Source organism: Saccopteryx bilineata, chromosome 1 (assembly GCF_036850765.1).
Source record: "Saccopteryx bilineata isolate mSacBil1 chromosome 1, mSacBil1_pri_phased_curated, whole genome shotgun sequence".
Classification (NCBI taxonomy): domain Eukaryota; kingdom Metazoa; phylum Chordata; class Mammalia; order Chiroptera; family Emballonuridae; genus Saccopteryx; species Saccopteryx bilineata.
In genome coordinates this window covers 346751307-346771311 of record NC_089490.1, presented here as the reverse complement: position 1 = coordinate 346771311, position 20005 = coordinate 346751307, and the positions used below count along the sequence as shown (strand labels likewise).

Below are 20005 nucleotides of genomic sequence, written 5' to 3'. Positions count from 1 at the left end.
GAATATCATATATATTCAGAATCCCAAATCCTAATATTGTAATGCATATTAAAGAGGCAATATTATACAAAATTGATTTTTTAGTAACTCAAATATATCTCAAATTACAAAACTGTAAATAACATTTTAAAATGTTACTCACAGATACTGATGTCTAAACAATTACCAGTTTTCTGTAACTCAGTGAAAAAAATTTATGTTTATTTCTAAAGAGAAGTTAAAATAGGAACTGCAATGTGAACATCTGAAGGGTGAACATGACTGACATTTACTTCTGAGGGTCAGCCAGCTTGAAGAGCCAAGCCCGGAATCCTGAAACGGAATGTTTTCCAAACCAGGTGCTTCCTATTAAGTTCAAAATATACTCTTGCTAAACCAAGAATTTTTCCTCATTTACGGGATCTTTGTGTAATTCTAAATTTAATTTCTTTATCTCTAAAAAGCTGTAGAAATTGCCATAAATTTAATTGGCTCAGAAAAAAAACTTGAATGACTATACTTCAAGTAACCTTTATTTTATTGTTATAATTGTTGTTATTGGTTACTGTAGTTAATTTCTTACTGTGCCTAATTTATAAATTAAACTTTATTGTAGGTATGTATATACAGGAAAAAATACAGTATATATGTATACTGGTTCCAAAGTTTCAGGAATCCACTGGGAGGCCTTGGATAAGGTGGGACTACTGTATTAGAAAAAGTTATCAGAGGAATACCCTTAAAAACAGTAATCAATTATTATCATAATGGGGGTGCCTTCAGTTAATAGCAGATATTTTCTAAACCTCTTTGTATCCTCCACAGTACCTGACCTGTACCTTCCATGCAAAAGATGCTTAATATGTTGTGTTCACTGAATATGAGTAATAGTGACAAAGTGGCCATGTTCTTGCAGGAAAAGTAAATATTACAGAAAAAAATATTAGAATAAATTTCAGTTATAGTGCAACCAAACATAAGAACTCCCAAGTGAGCCTGACCTGAGGTGGCGCAGTGGATAAAGCATCGATATGGAAATGCTGAGGTCGCCGGTTCAAAACCCTGGGCTTGCCTGGTCAAGACACATATGGGAGTTGATGCTTCCAGCTCCTCCCCCCCTTCTCTCACTCTGTCTCTCCCTCTCCTCTCTAAAACGAATAAATAAAAAATTAAAAAAAAAAAAGAACTCCCAAGTGAAATGAATTTCCTAGGTGGATATGTACATATATATATTTTTTGACAGAGACAGAGAGAGAGTCAGAGAGGGACAGACAGACAGGAAGGGAAAGAGATGAGAAACATCAATTCTTTGTTGTGGCACCTTAGTTGTTCATTGATTGCTTTCTCATATGTGCCCTGACCAGGGGGCTACAGCAGAGTGAGTGAACCCTTGCTCAAGCCAGAGACCTTGGGCTCCAATCCAACAACCTTTGGGCTTGAGCCAGTGACCATGGGGTCATGCCTATGATCCCACACTCAAGCAAGTGACCTTGTGCTCAAGCTGATGAGCCTGCACTCAAGCCAAAGACCTCGGAGTTTGGAACCTGGGTCCTCCCTGTCCCCATCCAACACTCTGTCCATTGTGCCACCACCTGGCCAGGCAAAATATATATTTTTTAAAGTAAAGGCATTTATGGACAATTAATTTCATGTTTTTCTTTGAAGCAAAATTAAATCAGAAATATATAGCTTATTTAATCATTTAAAAATATTACTTTGTTTAATTTTTACTACATCCTCAGTACTGAGAACAGGCCCTGGCTCTCAGGCACTAAACCAATGTTTGTTTAATTAACTAAAAACATCTCTTATGCATAGGAGACACTATAGAGAACAAGAAGTAACTGTTGTTTGACCAGGTGGTGGTGCAATGGATAGAGCATTGAACTGGGACATGGAGGACCCAGGTTTGAAACCCTGAGATCGTCGGCTTCAGTGTGGGGTCGCTGGCTTGAGCATGGGACCATAGACATGACCCCATGGTTGCTGGCTTGAGCCCAAGGTCACTATCTTGAGCTCTCTGGTCAAGGCACATATGAGAAAGCAATCAATGAACAACTAAGGTGCTGCTACGGAGAACTGATGCTTCTCATCTCTCCCTTCCTATCTCTCTGTCCCTCAGACTCTGTCAAAAAAAAAAATGAAGTAATTGTCTCACAAAACTCAAGATCTCCCTGATCTATTGATGTCACCCCATTAAAATAAAAATTTATTTATAAAAAAAAAAAAAACAACTCAAGATATAACAAGGCATAAAGATAAGTAAAAGACCAATTACTACAAAGAATATGAGAAATACTAGAACAAAAGTTCTGGGTGCTGTAAGAGAACACAGGACAAGTCTCTAACCCAGAGTGGACTGAAGGGTAGAGAGCCGAGTCAGGGAAAGCTACTGATCTAAAAAGTGAGTAGGAAAGGGAGGCTGGACGGTGAAGAATAGGAAACAAGTTGGAGTTCAGTATTAAACTTAGTAAGTTTGCAATGATATTTATAACCAGCATGCCAAGTAATACTTCCTCATTTGATAGCCTCTTCCTAGTAACCAAGGAAATAAAAACAAACAACTATGCTATACTGTGGACCTTAAATTAATATAATATTAAATGTCAATTGTAATCGAAAAATGAAGTGAAATATAGTAAGAAAATTAAAACAAGATGCTACTTTTCACCACCCCTCCAATTTTAAGTTTTTAAAATGATGAAGCCCAGTGCTGGGAAAGGGAGGGTATATTAATCACTACGGCAGAGGTAACACACTACTCCATACTTAATGGCTTAAAACACAGTAATTCATTATCTCACAGATTCTATGGGTCAGAAATTTAGAAAGGGCACAGCCAGGATAGCCTGTCTTTGTCCAACATTGTCTGGGGTCACAACTGGAAGACTCAAAGATTGGGCGCTGGGATTATCTGAAGGCTTATTTCTTTAACATTAGATCCAAATGTGAATAAATCAATGCCTCAATAGAAAACAGAGCAAAAATTATGAAGACAGTTCATAAAAAAGAAAATCCAGCCCTGGCCGGTTGGCTCAGCGGTAGAGCATCGGCCTGGCGTGCAGGGGACCCGGGTTCGATTCCCGGCCAGGGCACATAGGAGAAGCGCCCATTTGCTTCTCCACACCCCCCCCCTCCTTCCTCTCTGTCTCTCTCTTCCCCTCCCGCAGCCGAGGCTCCATTGGAGCAAAGATGGCCCAGGCGCTGGGGATGGCTCCTTGGCCTCTGCCCCAGGAGCTAGAGTGGCTCTGGTTGCGGCAGAGCGACGCCCCAGAGGGGCAGAGCATCCCCCCCTGGTGGGCAGAGCGGTCGCCCCTGGTGGGCGTGCTGGGTGGATCCCAGTCGGGCGCATGCAGGAGTCTGACTGTCTCTCCCCATTTCCAGCTTCAGAAAAAAAAAAAAAAAGAAAATCCAGGTATTTTTTAAATATATAAAAATATACTCTGTCCCTTTATAAAAAAAAATTAAAACTAAATAAAATATAGTTTTCATTTTTCACATTGGGAAAGAAAATCATTTGATACTACAGTGAGGAGTTAAGAATTTGGGAAAGCAGGCACTCTTATACATTGGTAGTAGAAGAATAAATTAATGCACCTTCTCTGGCAGGTGCTTTGGCAATATCTATCAAATTTTTGAACAGACAGAACTTGACTCAGTAATTTTATTTCTCAGAATAGATCCCACAGACACTTGCACACATGCCTGAACATGTGTGTGCCAGAAGCAACATCCTGATTGTAACATACAAAATAAATAAATAAAAGCACTATAAATGCCTATCAGTAAGAGACCGGTTAATTAGTTTATCAAATCAATTCAATGAAATACTATCCAGCTGTTAAAAATATTTTAAGTGGGGGAAAACAGCAAGGGATAAAACACTGGCAAAATAGTAAACTACTATTTGTCTTCAGGGACTGGTTAAATATTTGTGGAAATATATACAAAAAATTAATATTATCTCTGGAGAGGGAAACTAGATGGTATGGGAAAACTATTTTGCTCATAAAAAATATAAAATCTGATTAGAATTATAAACTTGAAAGAAATGAATAAAATACTTTCCCACAAAGGAACTCCAGTCCCAGCTGTTGTTTATTTTTTTTAGACAGAGACAGAGTGAGCTGGAGAGAGGGACAGACAGGAAGGGAGAGAGATGAGCAGCATCAATTCTTTGTTGTGGCATCTTAGTTGTTCGCTGATTGCTTGTTCATTGATTGCTTTCTCATATGTATCTTGACGAAGGGCTACAGCAGAGCGAGTGATCCCTTGCTCAAGCCAGCGACCTTTCAGCTCAAGCCAGTGACCATGGGGTCACATCTATGATCCCACGCTCCAGCCAGTGATCCAGCACTCAAGCTGGTGAGCCCACCCTCAAACCGGATGAGCCCGCACTCAAGCCGGTGACCTTGGAGTTTCGAATCTGGGTTCTCTGCGTCCCAGTCTGACGCTCTATCCCTACCCCGCCATCTGGTCAGCTGGTCTTAATGGCAAGTTCCAAGATATATTTAAGAAAGAAATAATTCAAATCTTACAAGAACTCTTTCAGAGAATATAAAAAGAGATACATGCATCAATTGTTTTTATGTCTAGATTAACCCCAATAAAACCACCAAAGATATAATTAGAAAGAAAAATCATCATCAAAGCTCACTAATAAACACAGGAGCAAAAATCTTAAATGAAATACTCTTTTCTCATGTCTGCTGAACATCTGTATGTCTTCCCTGGAGAAATGTCCTTTCATGTTCTCTGCCCATTTTTGGATCAGATTTTTTTTTTTTGTTATTGAATTATACGAGTTTCTTATATAATTTGGATATTAATCCCTTATTGGAGATATCATTTGTGAATATATTCTCCCAGTTGGTGGGTTGCCTTTTTGTTTTGTTGAAGATTTCCTTCACTGTGAAGAAGTTTTTCAGTTGATGTGGTTCCATTTGTTTATTTCTTTCTTTTGTTTCCCTAACGAGAGGGGATGTATCCACCAAGATATTACTCAGACTGATGTCAGATAGTTTACTTCCTAAGTTTTCTTGAGTTTCATGGTTTCAGGCCTTACATTTAAGCAATTCCGCTTCTGGGTATTCAGCCAAAGAAAATGAGAAGAGATAGATGCACCCCTATGTTCACTGCAGCATAATTTACAATAGCCAAGATATGGAAGCAACCTAGGCATCTGTTGGTAGATAAATGAATAAAGATGTGGTACAGATACACAATGGAACATTACACAACAGTAAAAAAGAATGAAATCTTGCCATTTGTCACAACATGAATGGACCTAGAGGTTATTATGCTAAATGAAATAAGTCAGCAGAGAAAGACAAATACTATATGATTTCACTTATATGTGGAATATAAAATCAAAACAAAATAAAAATGGACTCATAAAAACAGAGACAAAAGGGATGGTTACCAGAAGGGTGAGGATATGGAGATAGGTGAAAATGGGAAGGGAAATTTAATCAATAATATTGTGACAAGTTTACATGCTGACAGGTGATTACTAGAATAAGTAGTGTGATCACATTGTAAGGTATAAAATTGTTGAATCACTATAGTGTACACCTGAAACCAATATAAGAATGTATACTAACTATACTTAAATAAAAAATAAGTTTATCAAACCAAATTCAACAATACATAAGATGAATAACATACCATGACAGTGTTGGATTTATACCAGAATACAAGGTTGGCATAATATTCAAAAATCAATCAAGGTTATCTACAACATCATCAGGTTAAAAAAAAAGTCATGTAACAATCTCAACAGCTACAAAGTGCCTGATAAAGTTCAACATTACAAATTAAAAAATCTAACAAGCAAGAGCAATACTTAAATTCAGGGTGTGTGTGCTAAGATCCTATCAAGATGCCCCCAGAGATCCTTCTAACTAGTTGGCTGTGTCCACTTTCAGCTGCTGTAGGTATTGCTGCTATGAGTTCACACGTGTGCAACCTTCTCTGGAGAACTGTCCTGGCATGATCAGAGCCAACTTATGCAGAATACACGAAGGTTATACACACCTTCCCCCATGGCCAACAGCCAAGGACTATTTGGTGCAGAGTTATAATTCTGTTGTGCAATTAACACTCCAGGGGGCCAACAAATCAGGTTCAGATTCAATTTCACCTGAAACTACATCATTGCTTAGTTCTTTCCTTTTCCTATCCTGATTCCCTCACTCCCTTACTGGTTTCTCTTTTATAAATAATTTGCACAAGAATCCCAATCTCTGCTTCCAGAGAACTCAACCTAATATATATATAATATTTTCATATATATATGTAAACATATGCAGCAGACCCTTGAGCAAGTAGGGGTTTGGGGGTGCCCAACCTTGTGCTGTCAAAAATCAGCATATAACTTTTGAGTTCTCAAAAACTACAGTCCCTCAGTATCTATGGGGAATAGTTTCTAGGACCCCTGCAGTTACCAAAATCTATGGATGCTCAAGTCCCTCCTATAAAATGGCATATATCAACACTTACAGTTGGCCTTCGGCATTCACGGATTTCCTACTGCAGATAAAAGTCAGGGTTACAAAGGGCCAACTGTATATTTATTGAAAAAATACTGCATATAAAGGGAACTATGTAGTTCAAACCTGCATTGTTCAAGGGTCAATTGTATATACATTTAACTTTCAGCACACAAGGAGTAGAAAAGAACTTCCTGAATCTGATAATGACTAGCAATAAAGAGAAGAAAAGAAAAATCTATAGTCCTAGCTAATGCTGTAAAGCAAGAAAAAGAGACAAAAAGGTATAAAAACTGAAAATGAAGAAACAAAACACATAATTGCAGATGAAATGGTTGAACACATAAACAAAGTCCAAAAGAGTATATAATCCTTAGAATGAATGCTAAAATATAGTAGTGTTGTTGTCTACAAGGTCAATATACAAGTGAATTGCACTTCTCTAGAAAACAAAAAGAAAAAAAAATAATTTTAAACCATCTGTTTCCTATATGGCCAAGTAAACTCCAATAATATCTGACTTTCCATGGGTAGTAACTATAAACTCTAGACAAAACACAAAAACAAAGAACCAAACCCAAACCGCAAAGACTAAAGGTACTCGAGTGTGGACCAGTGCAAATGATTCTATTAGGGAGCTGATACTTGGGAGAAGGAATCAGTAAAGGGTGAATTTCCCATTTTTATTGCTTTTAACCTTAGAGCAGGTAGAAATCAGAGCCATGCACAGTGGCTAAAACACCAATGAAAATTCCATGGTCCTGTGGCCTGCAGAACCAGAGCATGGAGTTCAGGGCAACCACAGTGGTATAAGTTCAGAGGGAGAGAGTTGGAGTGGGAGAACGCCACATTCTGCACATAAACTCTGCCCAAATCTCTGGCTGACTTCTGTACAATATATGTGTGGGACAGACTCCAGCTAAGAATAAAAGAATAAATTGAGATTTGAGCACACAATAAATCAAATACCCAATACTTAAAAGATGCTTAAATTCTCAGTGGCTTTATTAAACAGAGGCTCCCCCCACAAAAAAGATATGCAAATTATAAAAATAAATACATGTTAGTATGAGTTGTACTATAGTATAATATTTAATCTCTTAACTGTTCAGTTTTTCTTTATAATTATGTAAAACTTCTTTGGTATTTGGGGGAGGATGTGTTTAAGTCATTTATTTCATGTAAGTATGAATCTAATTTTACAGAACCACAAATGGAACTTATTATTTTTGTAAAGTATGACATTTCTACTTAGAGAACATCTTAGGCTGTATTTAATGTTATTTTATTGTTGACTTTCATTCTACTAAGGAACTATAGCTTCTGAAAATCTTATAGTGTGATATTTTAAGATAAGTAAATAGTATCCACATTTTCAAAAGTTATATACTAAGTATTTATATTTTAAAAGAAATGTAATACTTCAATTTTGTTTGAGTGTTTTCAGGCATTAAAATAGTTTTGACTATGTGATTATTTTTAAAGGAATTGTTTAACTTCCAGCATTATCTTTATTTGAGTAAGTAAAAAACAAAACAATTGTTTAAATAAATAGGAAATTTAGACAAAAACCTAGTATTCCTGGATAAACATGCCTTGGTTACTTTGGGGAAAGGAGGGAGGGGGGAGAATGAGATCGAGGAAGTAAATACAAGAAATGAAACTGAATCTGTAATTTGCTTATTTCTTTAAAAAGGAGATCTGATTCAAATTCAGCAGAATGTTATAATTTAACAAAATGGGAACTGTTTATCATTCTCTGTATTTTCAAAACAGAGAGAAATCAATTTATTAGTAAGTCATATTACTTCTTCCTTAATTTTCTTAGAAGGCTCTATATGCACCCTAATGTAAAACTTTGATATCCATATTTCTAGATGAATCTCTAAGCCACCCTTCCCAACTCCAGTCCATCACATCCTAATTATATACTGGAGCCAGATTAATCCTTCAAGAACCAACAACATAGTCCAATTCCAGTTACATCAAATGTAATGGTTAGGAAAGGTGGGACCAAATCCCAAAGGGCAGAGAAGTTCAAAACTTTTTTGGATTCAAATACTCTCTTCATTTCTCTGATCCTGACTTTGTGTATAGGTTAAAAAGTGGGAATAAATATCTCAAACAATCCATGAGAGGATTAAAAGAGATTTTTAACATGGAAGCATCTATCTAGTACCATGCCTGACATAAGTTCACTAAAACAAAACAAACAAAAAACCATTATTTTTTTACTCACCTATTCTTACCCATTACAGCAGTCCAAAAACATATGCTATACTTTAGTTTTAAAAATCTATTATTGTTCTTACATGTCTCTTATTCAGTTTCATTTCCCTGGTCACTGTCTTTTTCCATTTTTTAAATTTCTCCCACCTTCAGTTTTCTGCCTCCATATCCATCAGCTACTCCTATCCTACTTATCCATCAAGGTTCAGCTCAAATTCCGCTTTTTACCTGAGGTCTTCCTGACTTTGAACTCCTATTGCTCTTAAGAACCAGAGTCTGTTTCAAAGAGTTGACCACTTAATTGTTCTTAGTTTATATTAAATTTTATTTTAATTATTAATTACAAACTACATCAATATACTTTTCTTGTACATAAAAGTACTAATAATATAGATAAAACTACAGTCATTTTTTACTAGTATCCTCATTCCCAGACCTCTGCTTTGGGGGACCCAGTACTGCTCGTGATGTATCCTTCCAGAATTTTCCCTGCATCTACAGACTTAGGGAAATGTAGTTTTGCTTTATCTCTTTTTATTTTATATATATGATATTAAATTGTACATGATGTTCTATAACTTGCTTGTTTCACTGAATATATCGTGGAGGTCCTTTCAAATAGTGTACATGTAGACATACAACATTCTTTTCAACTACTACTGCACAGTAGTTCAGTTTATTTATCCTTTTCCCTACTGGTGGGCAATTAGGTATTCTTTAATTTTTACTTCCTCAAATAATGAAATATTTCAAAGAGAAGACTGAGAAAATTATGAAGCTAAAACCACTACTTGCATTGAGTTTACTGAAGAGATTTTCTAATAAAATTCTGGTTAGTTGAAAACAAAAATGCCTTTGTATGTAAGCAGTGTTTTTCATTTACACTATAATTTTCATATTCTTTTGGGCACCGAATATGACTGTTTTCATTGTTTTGTCTGGTAAGATACAGTACTCACTAAATTATTTGGTGTAAAGGATCCCAAGCAGGATGGGATCACTGTCTATTCTTTCCACCAGCATTAATCATTTTCTCCATTAACTGCCAACACCAGGGGGCAGCAGCCTCAGTACTAATCAGCAACAATGCAAGAGAGCAATTTAATGTAACAGAATACTGCTTTAGTAAAATCTGCACAAAATTACTAATCAAACCTTTACTAAAAAAACCAACATATACAAACAGACATACAAAGTATGTTTAAAAAAAAAACAATTAAAACAACCAAATAATGCTTGTTTCCTTACATAACCTGATCCTTGGTTAGTCACTGACATCTACAGATTTTTCTGGAAAGCTGGTATGAGTTTACTCTCATATATATTGGCATGTTTTCCGCCAGTCTCTTCTTAAGTAGAATGGCTAATTGGGAGCTCTGTGTTTGTGAACTGGGCTTACTGTTATGCAGACTTTGTTAACACTAATTGCATTATGTAAACTTTGAAAAGAGTAACAAAAACTAATAGCATAATGAAATTAAGGAGGGGTAGAGAATAGTGTGAGTGAGCTCCCATTTTTCATAGCCTGTATTTGACAGATAATCTCTAAAATAAATCAAGCAATAGTGGTACCAGCATATTATTTCGTTTTTTTAGGGTAACTATAACTAAAAACAAAGTTAAAAACGGCTTCTAAGGAGCAAATTGCTGATGAGAAGAGGCAATTAGAAACATTACTTTCCATTATAATCCCTTTTGTATGTATGTTAAATCATAAGCCTGTATTTCTTTCAAATAAATAGAAATTAAAATGGTAAAAACTGAGCGAAAATGTAAAAAAATAGGAAAATAAAAGAAAAAATTTACCTTTAAAAAGGGAAATAAATTCAAACTCATTTCTATGTACTAAATTTCTTGGATAGAAGGAGAATGTTGTTGCCAAGGAGACCAAAGCAACTGTTGAACAACAAATTTAGCTCTCTAAAAAAAAGTCATGATAATTTATTCTGCTGAATATTACATCCTAGTCCAGCTTTTAAAAAATGGCAATAGGCCATTTGGCTCAGTTGGCCGGTTGGCTCAGTGGTAGAGCGTCGTGGATTCCTGGCCAGGGCACACAGGAGAAGCGCCCATCTGCTTCTCCACCCCTCCTCCTCTCCTTCCTCTCTGTCTCTCTCTTCCCCTCCCGCAGCCAAGGTTCCACTTGAGCAAACTTTGCCTGGGCGTTGAGGATGGCTTTGTGGCCTCTGCCTCAGGCGCTAGAATGGCTCTGATTGAGGCAGAGCGACGCCCCAAGATGGGCAGAGCATCGCCCCCTGGTGGACATGCCGGGTGGATCCCGGTCGGGCGCATGCGGGAGTCTGTCTGACTGCCTCCCCGTTTCCAGCTTTGGAAAAATGCAAAGAAAAAAAAAATGGCAATAAAGTGATTTTAATGAGGTCTTTGAAACATGGTATATCACATCACTAACATTATCAGGTTATATATAGAGTCTAATACAGTGGTAAGAAAATTTGAGTAAAGGTCAAATGACCATGGTTGTAGTCCCACCCTTACTACTTAAAAGCCGTTATGTCCTTAAGTAATTTTCCTTTTCTGAAATTACGTTTCTTTACTTGTAAAAATGGGGGCACCTTCTATCTATCCTGCCTAACACACAAAGTTACTGTAACTATCAAATGAAATTTAGGTAATTTTCAAAGCTTGAAACACTACACAAATAAATTCAAGTAATAAGTACTAATATTTCCCAAGACTGATAAAGCCATATGTATTTTGTACTTTTCATTGATTAAATGCCAAATTAAGTAAAGTATTATAAAAATGCAAACAAAACAATGTAACAAACTATTATAATATGTAAAAACTGGATTGAGGCCTTGGCTGGTTGGCTCAGTGGTAGAGCGTCAGCCTGAGTGTGGAAGCCCCAGGTTCAATTCCTGGTCAGGGCACACAGGAGAAATGACCATCTGCTTCTCTACCCTACCCCCTTCTCTCTCTCTTCCCCTCCCACAGCCAACACTCAGTTGGAGCAAGTTGGCCCTGGGGTGCTGAGGATAGCTCCATGGCCTCCTCTCAAGTGCTAAAATAACTCGGTTGCCAAGCAAAAGAGTAGTGGCCCCAGATGGGCAGAGCACCACCTGATAGGGGGCTTGCTGGGTGGATCCTGCTTGGGGTGCATGCAGGAAGGAGTCTGTTTCTCTGCCTCCCCTTATCTCACTGAATAAAAATAAATAATTAAAATAAAAATAAATTGGACTGAATTAGATAGCAGATCCAAGCCAGCCTCAACCACGACTGAGTAATTTCCACAACTACTTTGGGTCTCTACACGGTGACACAGAACTAGACCACCTTTGTGCTTTGTGCTTCATGACATATTTTCCATCACACAATGATGATTTAAAAGGGAATTCATTCACCACTTTATTATCTGGGCTATATTTTGCTTGAAAAAAAATTCACTGCTATATGTCTAAAAGTCACTGGCTTGGACTGAAGCCTTTTATTTCTATTTTCAGGCATTTCATAACCTTAATCTAACTTTAACTTTATATTTTATTCTTTCTCAACATAGACCCATATTGAGACCAGAGTGCTCTACTCACTATTTTTCAAAATGCCACGGCCAAGTTCTGCCTCCACATTGCTGTCAATATATAGCTGTTGCTGCTACAGCTGGCTGAGCAGTTGTTGCATCTCACTCCCACCAAAAGTTGGCCAAAACTTAATACCCTGGATATAAGTTTGCTTTCAAAAGTTAAGATATATAGTGGACACAGGATAGTTGTACCTGGCTTCTAGGTCAGCAAGACTTGTCTGTCGTCTGATAGAATGTATGAAAGCATAGAAAGAAAGAACTAGGAAGGATGGGAAAGCCTTGGCCAGCACTAGAGCATAGAAGGGAGAGAGCACTATAGAAGAATCATCTGTGTACTGCCTAGAGGAGGAACACCTTGATCCATGGACTTGAACGGTTCTAGTGGTTGGACAGTGCTATCATAGAGATGAACGCATTCATTTATTTATTACAGGCTGATGCTGTTAAACATTTATGCCGTATATTTGACACCCTGTGATTTGATTTCAAAATTATTTAAAATCTTCTGATTCTTTCACTCCTCTTATGGTACATCCAGAAAATGCCCTGACTAGAGAAAAAATCCACTTGTATTACATTTGTACCATAAATTAATGAAATAAAAGCTGATGAACTCAGACATAGTTTCTAAGACCCTGAGTAGGCTTGTCCATCCTGAGACAAGAAAGAATGACAAATTATGATATTTCAAAGGCATAGGAACCAACAGTCAGATCCTGGACTATGGTAAATTTACCAATAGAATGCTCCTACTGAAACTACATGGGATACCCCAGACTGCTCCATAAACACCCTATGTTGCACTATTTTCTTTTTAACACACACACCTTTATTTATTCAAGGTCACTAAAGATATATAATAGTTGACTTTAGAACACATGGGTATTAGGGACACCAGCCACCCTGAACCCCCTACATTCAAAAATCTACTTTTGACTCCCCAAAAACCTAACTACTAATAGCCTACTGTTGATCAGAATCCTTATTGAGAACATAGTCAATTAACATATATTTTGTATGTTACATGTATTATATACTGTAGTCTTATAATAAAGTAATCTAGAGAAAGGAAAATGTTACTAAGAAAATCATTAAGGAAGATAAAATACATTTATAGTATTATACATATTTATTTTTAAAAATCTGCATCTAAGTGGACCCACAGTGGTGTTGTTTAAGGGTCAACTGTAAAGCCTTCCTATAACCTGGTCTCTACATGGTCTTCCAACAATTTCTCTCCATGAACCCTAAGCTATAGCAGAAACAAATGTTCTAACTACATAAAGTTTCAATCTCTACTTGTAATAGGCTTCCTCTTTATATTAACACCTCTACATTTTAATTAATTCTAAAATAACAGCAGAAATAACACTTTTTTTCATGAAGACTTTTCAAAGAACACCACCCCACCTAGACTAAAGCTAGTAACTTTGGTGATGTAGGCAAGCAGCAAATTGCCCTCTGACGAATTTATGAATTTAACTTTGGTGATGTAGGCAAGCAGCAAATTGCCCTCTGACGAATTTATAAATTATGTGCCTCACTTAGAGTCATTAGAATCAGTGGCATTTGGTAGGTTCTTTCCTTCACTAACTAGGTAATAATCAGGTATTAAACTCAGATTCTCTACGCTAAAAGATTGCAAATACTGTCAATGTGTAATGCAATAAATGCTATAAGTCTGATGCACCATTTTGTATTTTTTGAACAATAAATTTTAGTGCCCAGGGATACTGCCTCGCTTACCTACACTATCAGCTTACAGCATACACTTTTATTTACCAATTAAAAGTATTTTCTCCCATTAATAGAGGGATTAATTAATCTTTATTATTTTTATTAATTATGAAAAATTATTTAAATCTGTTCCTCTGTTATTATTTGCATCCTGTATTACATTTGTTTTTGTTTTATCTTTCCTTCTATATTCTTTAAAAATATGATCCATATCTATTTAATTTTTATATTTCCCACAGGTTTTCAGCCAGTGCCTTGTATATAGATGGCACCTTAAATATAAAGATTTTCTCGCCTGACCTGTGATGGCACAGTGGATAAAGCGTTGACCTGGAACGCCGAGGTCACCGGTTCAAAACCCTGGGCTTGCCTGGTCAAGGCCCATATGGGAGTTGATGCTTCTTGCTCCTCCCCCTTTCTCTCGTTCTCTCTCTCTCACTCATACTCTTTCTCCTCTCTAAAATGAATAAATAAATAAATACATACATAAATAAAAGATTTTCTCTTCCACTTTCAATGAAGGCTTTCCTCATTCTGTTTTTATATATTCCATCTTCTTAGAGAGTTTTCCTTGACCATGCCAGTCCACAGGTCACTCTTATATTTGAATTCCTAAAAGAACTGTCAATAAACCATTTAATTGCCACCAAAACTACTCTAGCATTATTATTTTTATGTTTATATGTATTTTATAGTCTTTTTATATTTTAGTAAGTCCCAACAATATCTAGGACTGCATAGACAATCAATCTTTAAAAAGTCAATCAAGGGATTCATTAAGAAAAGTATAATCAGAACTGGCACCTAAAGAAAACAAGATCTCATCCATGGCAATGAAAAACAAACTCCTAATTGCTGAAGGGCCAAAGGCTCTGACATACATAATAGTTACTACTAGTAAATTAAATTGTATTGAAATTCTACAAGTGTCTGTGAATTTCATAAATCTTCCTTGCACTTTAGGGAGATGTAAGTACAACCATATTCATTTATGGACAATACCAATGAAAGCAGATGACTTGAAACAAAACCAAATACCTATCTGAAACATATAAAGGTAACATCCATTTGTAATTTAGTTTTCCATGCTGAAGACATTTATATAGTCAATTTGTAGCATCTTATCATTTTACTGAATGCTAAGCCTTAGCTCTTTTATTTCTATTAAGTTTCCTCCTCCCTAAAGGACTAAAAACAGAGGAGCAATCTTTGAATTTAACTTCTTTTATATGATTCCACAGCAAGGAACTATATACATAGTAGGCATTTTATAAATACTGGCAAAATGGCTTTAAATGCACATCCTTGTGTTAATTAATGGGATGTCACAGACTTTGTATGTACACTTGATTAAATACATAAATACTTATGTAACCAAATTCTATAATAAGAGAATTGGTTCTCTAGTTTAGTATCTCAGTTAGAACACTCTAGAGATGCGATTTTCAACATTTTTCATCTCATGGCACACATAAACTAATTATTAAAATTCTGCAGCACACCAAAAATATATTTTTTTGCCAATATGACCAAAAAAAATAGGTATAATTTTGATGTATTCATGCTGGACAGCTATTGTTGCATTGGCTGTTGTAAGTTTTTAATGTGACAATTGAAAAGAAAAAAGGTCAGTGCCCCTGATTAAACAGACAGGTATTGCATCTTTTAAACATTCGGTGGCATGTCGGTTAAAAAATCGCTGGTCTAGAATCTTGCTAGTCAAAGTGTGGTTCACAGACCAGCAACACTGGTATATCATCTGGGAGCTCATTCTGAGGCAGAATCTCAGGCCCCACCCCAGGCCTAGTCCTCAATCAGAATCTGCATTTTTGAGATTCCCTGATGATCCATAAGCACTTCAAGGTTTGAGAGCACTGGTTTAGACTTTAGAGGAAGAATGAGAACATCCAAAATGCATACGGCCAAGTAATGCTAACTAGTGATTGCTAGTTGGTTTTGCTTATCTGCCTCACTGAAGGCAGGAATCCTCTCAGATCTTCCTCACCACTAGTATTGTCTGGGCTGAACATGCTCTGGAACATCACCCAGTGTTCAATAAATATTTTTTGCTGAATGTATTAAATGACTAAACAAAGTAAAAATAAAACTTTTTCACAAAGCTAATCTTTTAGGAAATGATTTGTACAACATGAGTATACACACTACCAATACTAATTCTTTAATTCGGTATTAATTCCATTTTAAATGTGGCCTTCTTGACTTTAACAAATGCATTTAATGCATTTGACAAAGCAAAAGCTTGGATCATCATCCTTTGTTGGTGCCACCAGAGGCCTCTTTTACAAATGAAATAGCTGCATTTTAATTCTAGCTCTCAGATCCATCTCATATGCCTGCACAAGATGAAATCACCACAAAACTTGGAGGGGTTGGGGGTAATAGAGGAATGGGTAAAGCGAAAACAATTCTGTATCAAGAGCATCATATAAAACCTGGAAAACATGATTTTTTGAATAGGATACTTCCAGGAAATAATTCCCAGCCAGGAAGAGAAGGAGGTAAGGAAACCCTTACCTTTCTCAAGAGCAAAAGACGATAGTAGAGTGATAAAAGACCAGCGACTACCTAGCGACGGAAGGTGGAAACACACCACACCAGAACTAAAGCAGATAGCGGTTAGAAACGTCCAAGCAGGGTGACAATCACTTTCAAGTTTGCAGAGAAGGAAGTCAAAGGAAGAGAAAGTGGAAAGGAAACGACTCTATGACGGTTACAACTTACGATGATAATGATTAATTATTAGTAGTATTATTATTATTTGAGAGAAATGACATGCACTTGAAGGGAGGGGGTGTAAGGAAGAAAGGGAGGTTGCAATTGCACGCACTGCAAAAGGAAGCTACTACAGGCGTCCCTACACAGCTCAGACGGTCCCAGGGTGGCAGCCCAGACATAGGTGGGTGGCAACGCCCGGCTCCGCTGGCTCCCTCCGGGCGGCCTGAGCCATCTCCTCTGCAGCCTGCCGAGCACCGGGTGGGAAGAGGAAAAGGCAGACGGTGTGTGGGAGGGCGTGAGGAAGGAAGGGGGGGATGCCGGGCTGACCAGGTACCCACCTTATCCCAACGGAGCCACTGCCCGATGGCCGTGTCTAGCTGAGGGTCTCCGGTACGGCAGGGGGCGTGGAGCAGGTTGGAGTTCAGGTCCCCCTCTGTGTTTTCAGCCATGGCAGGCAGGCTGGGGTGTGCGGGCCAGGGGGGCCGATGAAGACGCCAAACTAGGGGAGCCTGAGGTGAGCTCACCAGGGTCCCGACGCCCCTTCCTCACTGAAGGGCATCGGAGACCCACAGCAGGATGTTTGCACCAGCTCCTGCTGCAGCTTTGGGAAGCCGGAGAGAGGAGGATGCGACCGCCCGCTGCTCACCACGCCAGCTCCTGGTCTGTCTCCGGGCGAATGGACTGAGGCGGTCGCGCCGGTGGAGAACAACAACAGTCCCAGATGTCTGGGTCTTGGCCGCCGCCGCCGCCGCCCAGGCTACCTTAGGCCCCGCCCCTGCGTCGCTAAGCCCGCCTCCCTGCCCGCCCCTTCTGATTTAAGCCCGTGAAGGGGGGGCGTGAAGAGCGCGCTCCCGTGGTTTCAGTAGTAATGCAAGGAAGGGTCCGCCCGGGTAGTGGAGAAATGGAGCACGGCTCTTTTAATTTTTTTAAATGGCCTTTTGTCACGGGCCTTGTTCTTGTTACAGTCCTTCTCCTTTTTTCGATCTGTCACCACGAGCGCCCTGCCTCAGCGGATCGCTCTGCAGGTCTCCGGCACACGCGGCAAGCACGCAGGCCACCCTCCAGTTCGGCTTCGGACACGCGCCTGGCCGCTAGGTGCGGGCAGCTGTCTGCGCACGGCCTTATGGGAGCTGTAGTTATTTTTCCTTCCGCGAAGTCTGCGGAGACTGCTGCAAGGACTACTACTCCCAGCAGAGCCGTACCCTCCTTTTCCTCAAAGTAAAAAGAGCTACCTCGAGGCTGTTCCCTACGGACGTTACTCTACCTGTTAGATACGCTGCGCCCTGTGGCCCTGGGCTTAAATTTAAAGACTGATTCAGTAAGGGCACAGCTGGTATCCATTTAGTGCTTATAGTTTACGAGTTGTGTTGTGTCGTTTCAACCCTCCTGTGAGGTAGGGAGAGCATGATCATCCCCATTTTACACACAAAGAGGAAATTGCCTTTCTAAGAGGGAACAGACTTTCTCAGAAGCGATATTCGTAAGTGATGGAATGGGGATTCTAACCTGATTTCAGATCTCCTCAGCTGGCAGTTCTTTTTGCTTTGCTGCTACATTGGACTACGAGTTAGGGAGAGTAAGCTGAATGAAAAATAGACAAGGAACCATAAGTAACAACGCTTAAACGTCATGAGAGAGATACAAAGAACAATGCCAATAGGAATACAAAGGAAGAAGAAATGTTATTGAAATAATTTTAAATATCTTATCTTTGCCTCTTTTATGGAATGTTCATCTTTCAAGCCACACAACTTGAAGTCTGGGAGTTGCTGAGAAGTACTTACCTGCCACTCATTTGCTCCCGAGTGTCTTGGTTTGGCCTTTTTACAGTGGCTTTATGATTTTGACCAAGTATCTTACAACTCTTTTCTTAGTTTTTTTGTAAGGAGGGTGTAATAATATTTACACAATGGCTATAGTAGTAACGTAAGTGCTTTGGGGTTCATACATAAAAGACATAATAAATATTACTTTCTTTTCCTTAAAATGCCATTTACCATAGTAAAATCCAAACTATACTTGATACTAAGGTACAAAGGGATCATAGTGTCAATTCCTGAATAACATGGCATAATTTGGAATTACAGTTTTTCTTAAGCACTTGGGTGTTTCCTATAATGGAGTCGGCAGGTTCTTTTAATCACACAAGACCTGGGAAACAGCCATGTGTTCTAGAGAAAGATTAATCCATTCACCTTCATCACTATTATTCTCCATGACAAGTATAAATTGAACATTTACTTTATGCTAAGCATTATGCTAGGAGCTGAGGCTACAAGGAAGTATATAACATAATTGTTCATTAAAAAAAATAAAGTGTCTAGGGATCCATGCAAGAAAAGATAGCCCGTGATAAACAGCAAGTGCTTGCTGCAGACAACTGTTAAAGAATTTGAGCCTGGGGTGGTTAATAAAACCAACAAGCAGCAAGGGGAGACCAGCACTGGGCTTTGAGGAACAAAAATTAATAAGTAGAGGAAAAGGTAGAGGGCATTTTAAACCGATAGCCTACTGGCTCTCAAATATCTCTAGGAGAGTGTTTAAATTGTATGTTACTGAACAGTGCCCCAGAGATGGAATCAGTACATCAGGATAGTGCCTACGTACCAACATATTTGACAAAAATCTATTGATTGCAACATAGGGGACCATAATCTTACTACTCAAAGGGCGATACGACCAAGTGTGTTGGTATCCTCTGGGAGTTTATTAAGAAATGCAAAATTTCAGGAACTATTTCAATTCTACTGTTAATCAAAATCTACATTTTAACAAGATCCAATGATGATTTGTACATATAAAATTTGATAAGCAGTGATTTTTATAAAACGATTCTTAGTTAATTTAATTCAGTTTTGAGAAAAAAACTACTTAAACAACAACTTTCAAGAGATGGAATTATATAGGGCAAGAATAAAAGAAGAAATATAAATTTTAATGCAATCCCGGAGTCAATGAGCCCTCACTTTCCTTAGCAAGACCACGACAGACACAAACTGGTTACGGGGAACCTTGCCCAGTGCCTTCAGCTTATTGCTGAGGAATTGAAGAGTAACCAAAGAGCCAGAATTCATCACATTCAAGAATGATGTTTAACTGTGTCCTGAAGAGGAAGTGTAATAGTTCTCCTAGTAGTGGAAAGCTCAGAAGCTTTAACCTGTTGAAATTTGCTCAGGGTGTCCTGTGTTTTTATTTGCTAAATCTGGCACCTTCACTGTGGTTGTAAAAGGGAATCTCTCTCTTGGTCCTAATATACCCAATATTTTAGGATCATTATATATATATTTGTGTG

The 20005-nt window shown here is 38.1% G+C and overlaps 1 protein-coding gene across 1 annotated transcript in view; it reads right to left on the bottom strand.

Annotated features, from left to right (window-relative positions):
* The window catches only part of PGM2L1 (phosphoglucomutase 2 like 1), a 59638-nt gene extending 42147 nt beyond the window's left edge, over positions 1-17491 (bottom strand). The window contains exon 1 of the mRNA XM_066250183.1: positions 17052-17491. Within this exon, the coding sequence (XP_066106280.1) occupies positions 17052-17162 (111 nt within the window). The 5' untranslated portion in view covers positions 17163-17491. The remainder of the gene's footprint in view (positions 1-17051) is intronic.
* Positions 17492-20005: the final 2514 nt, after the last annotated feature.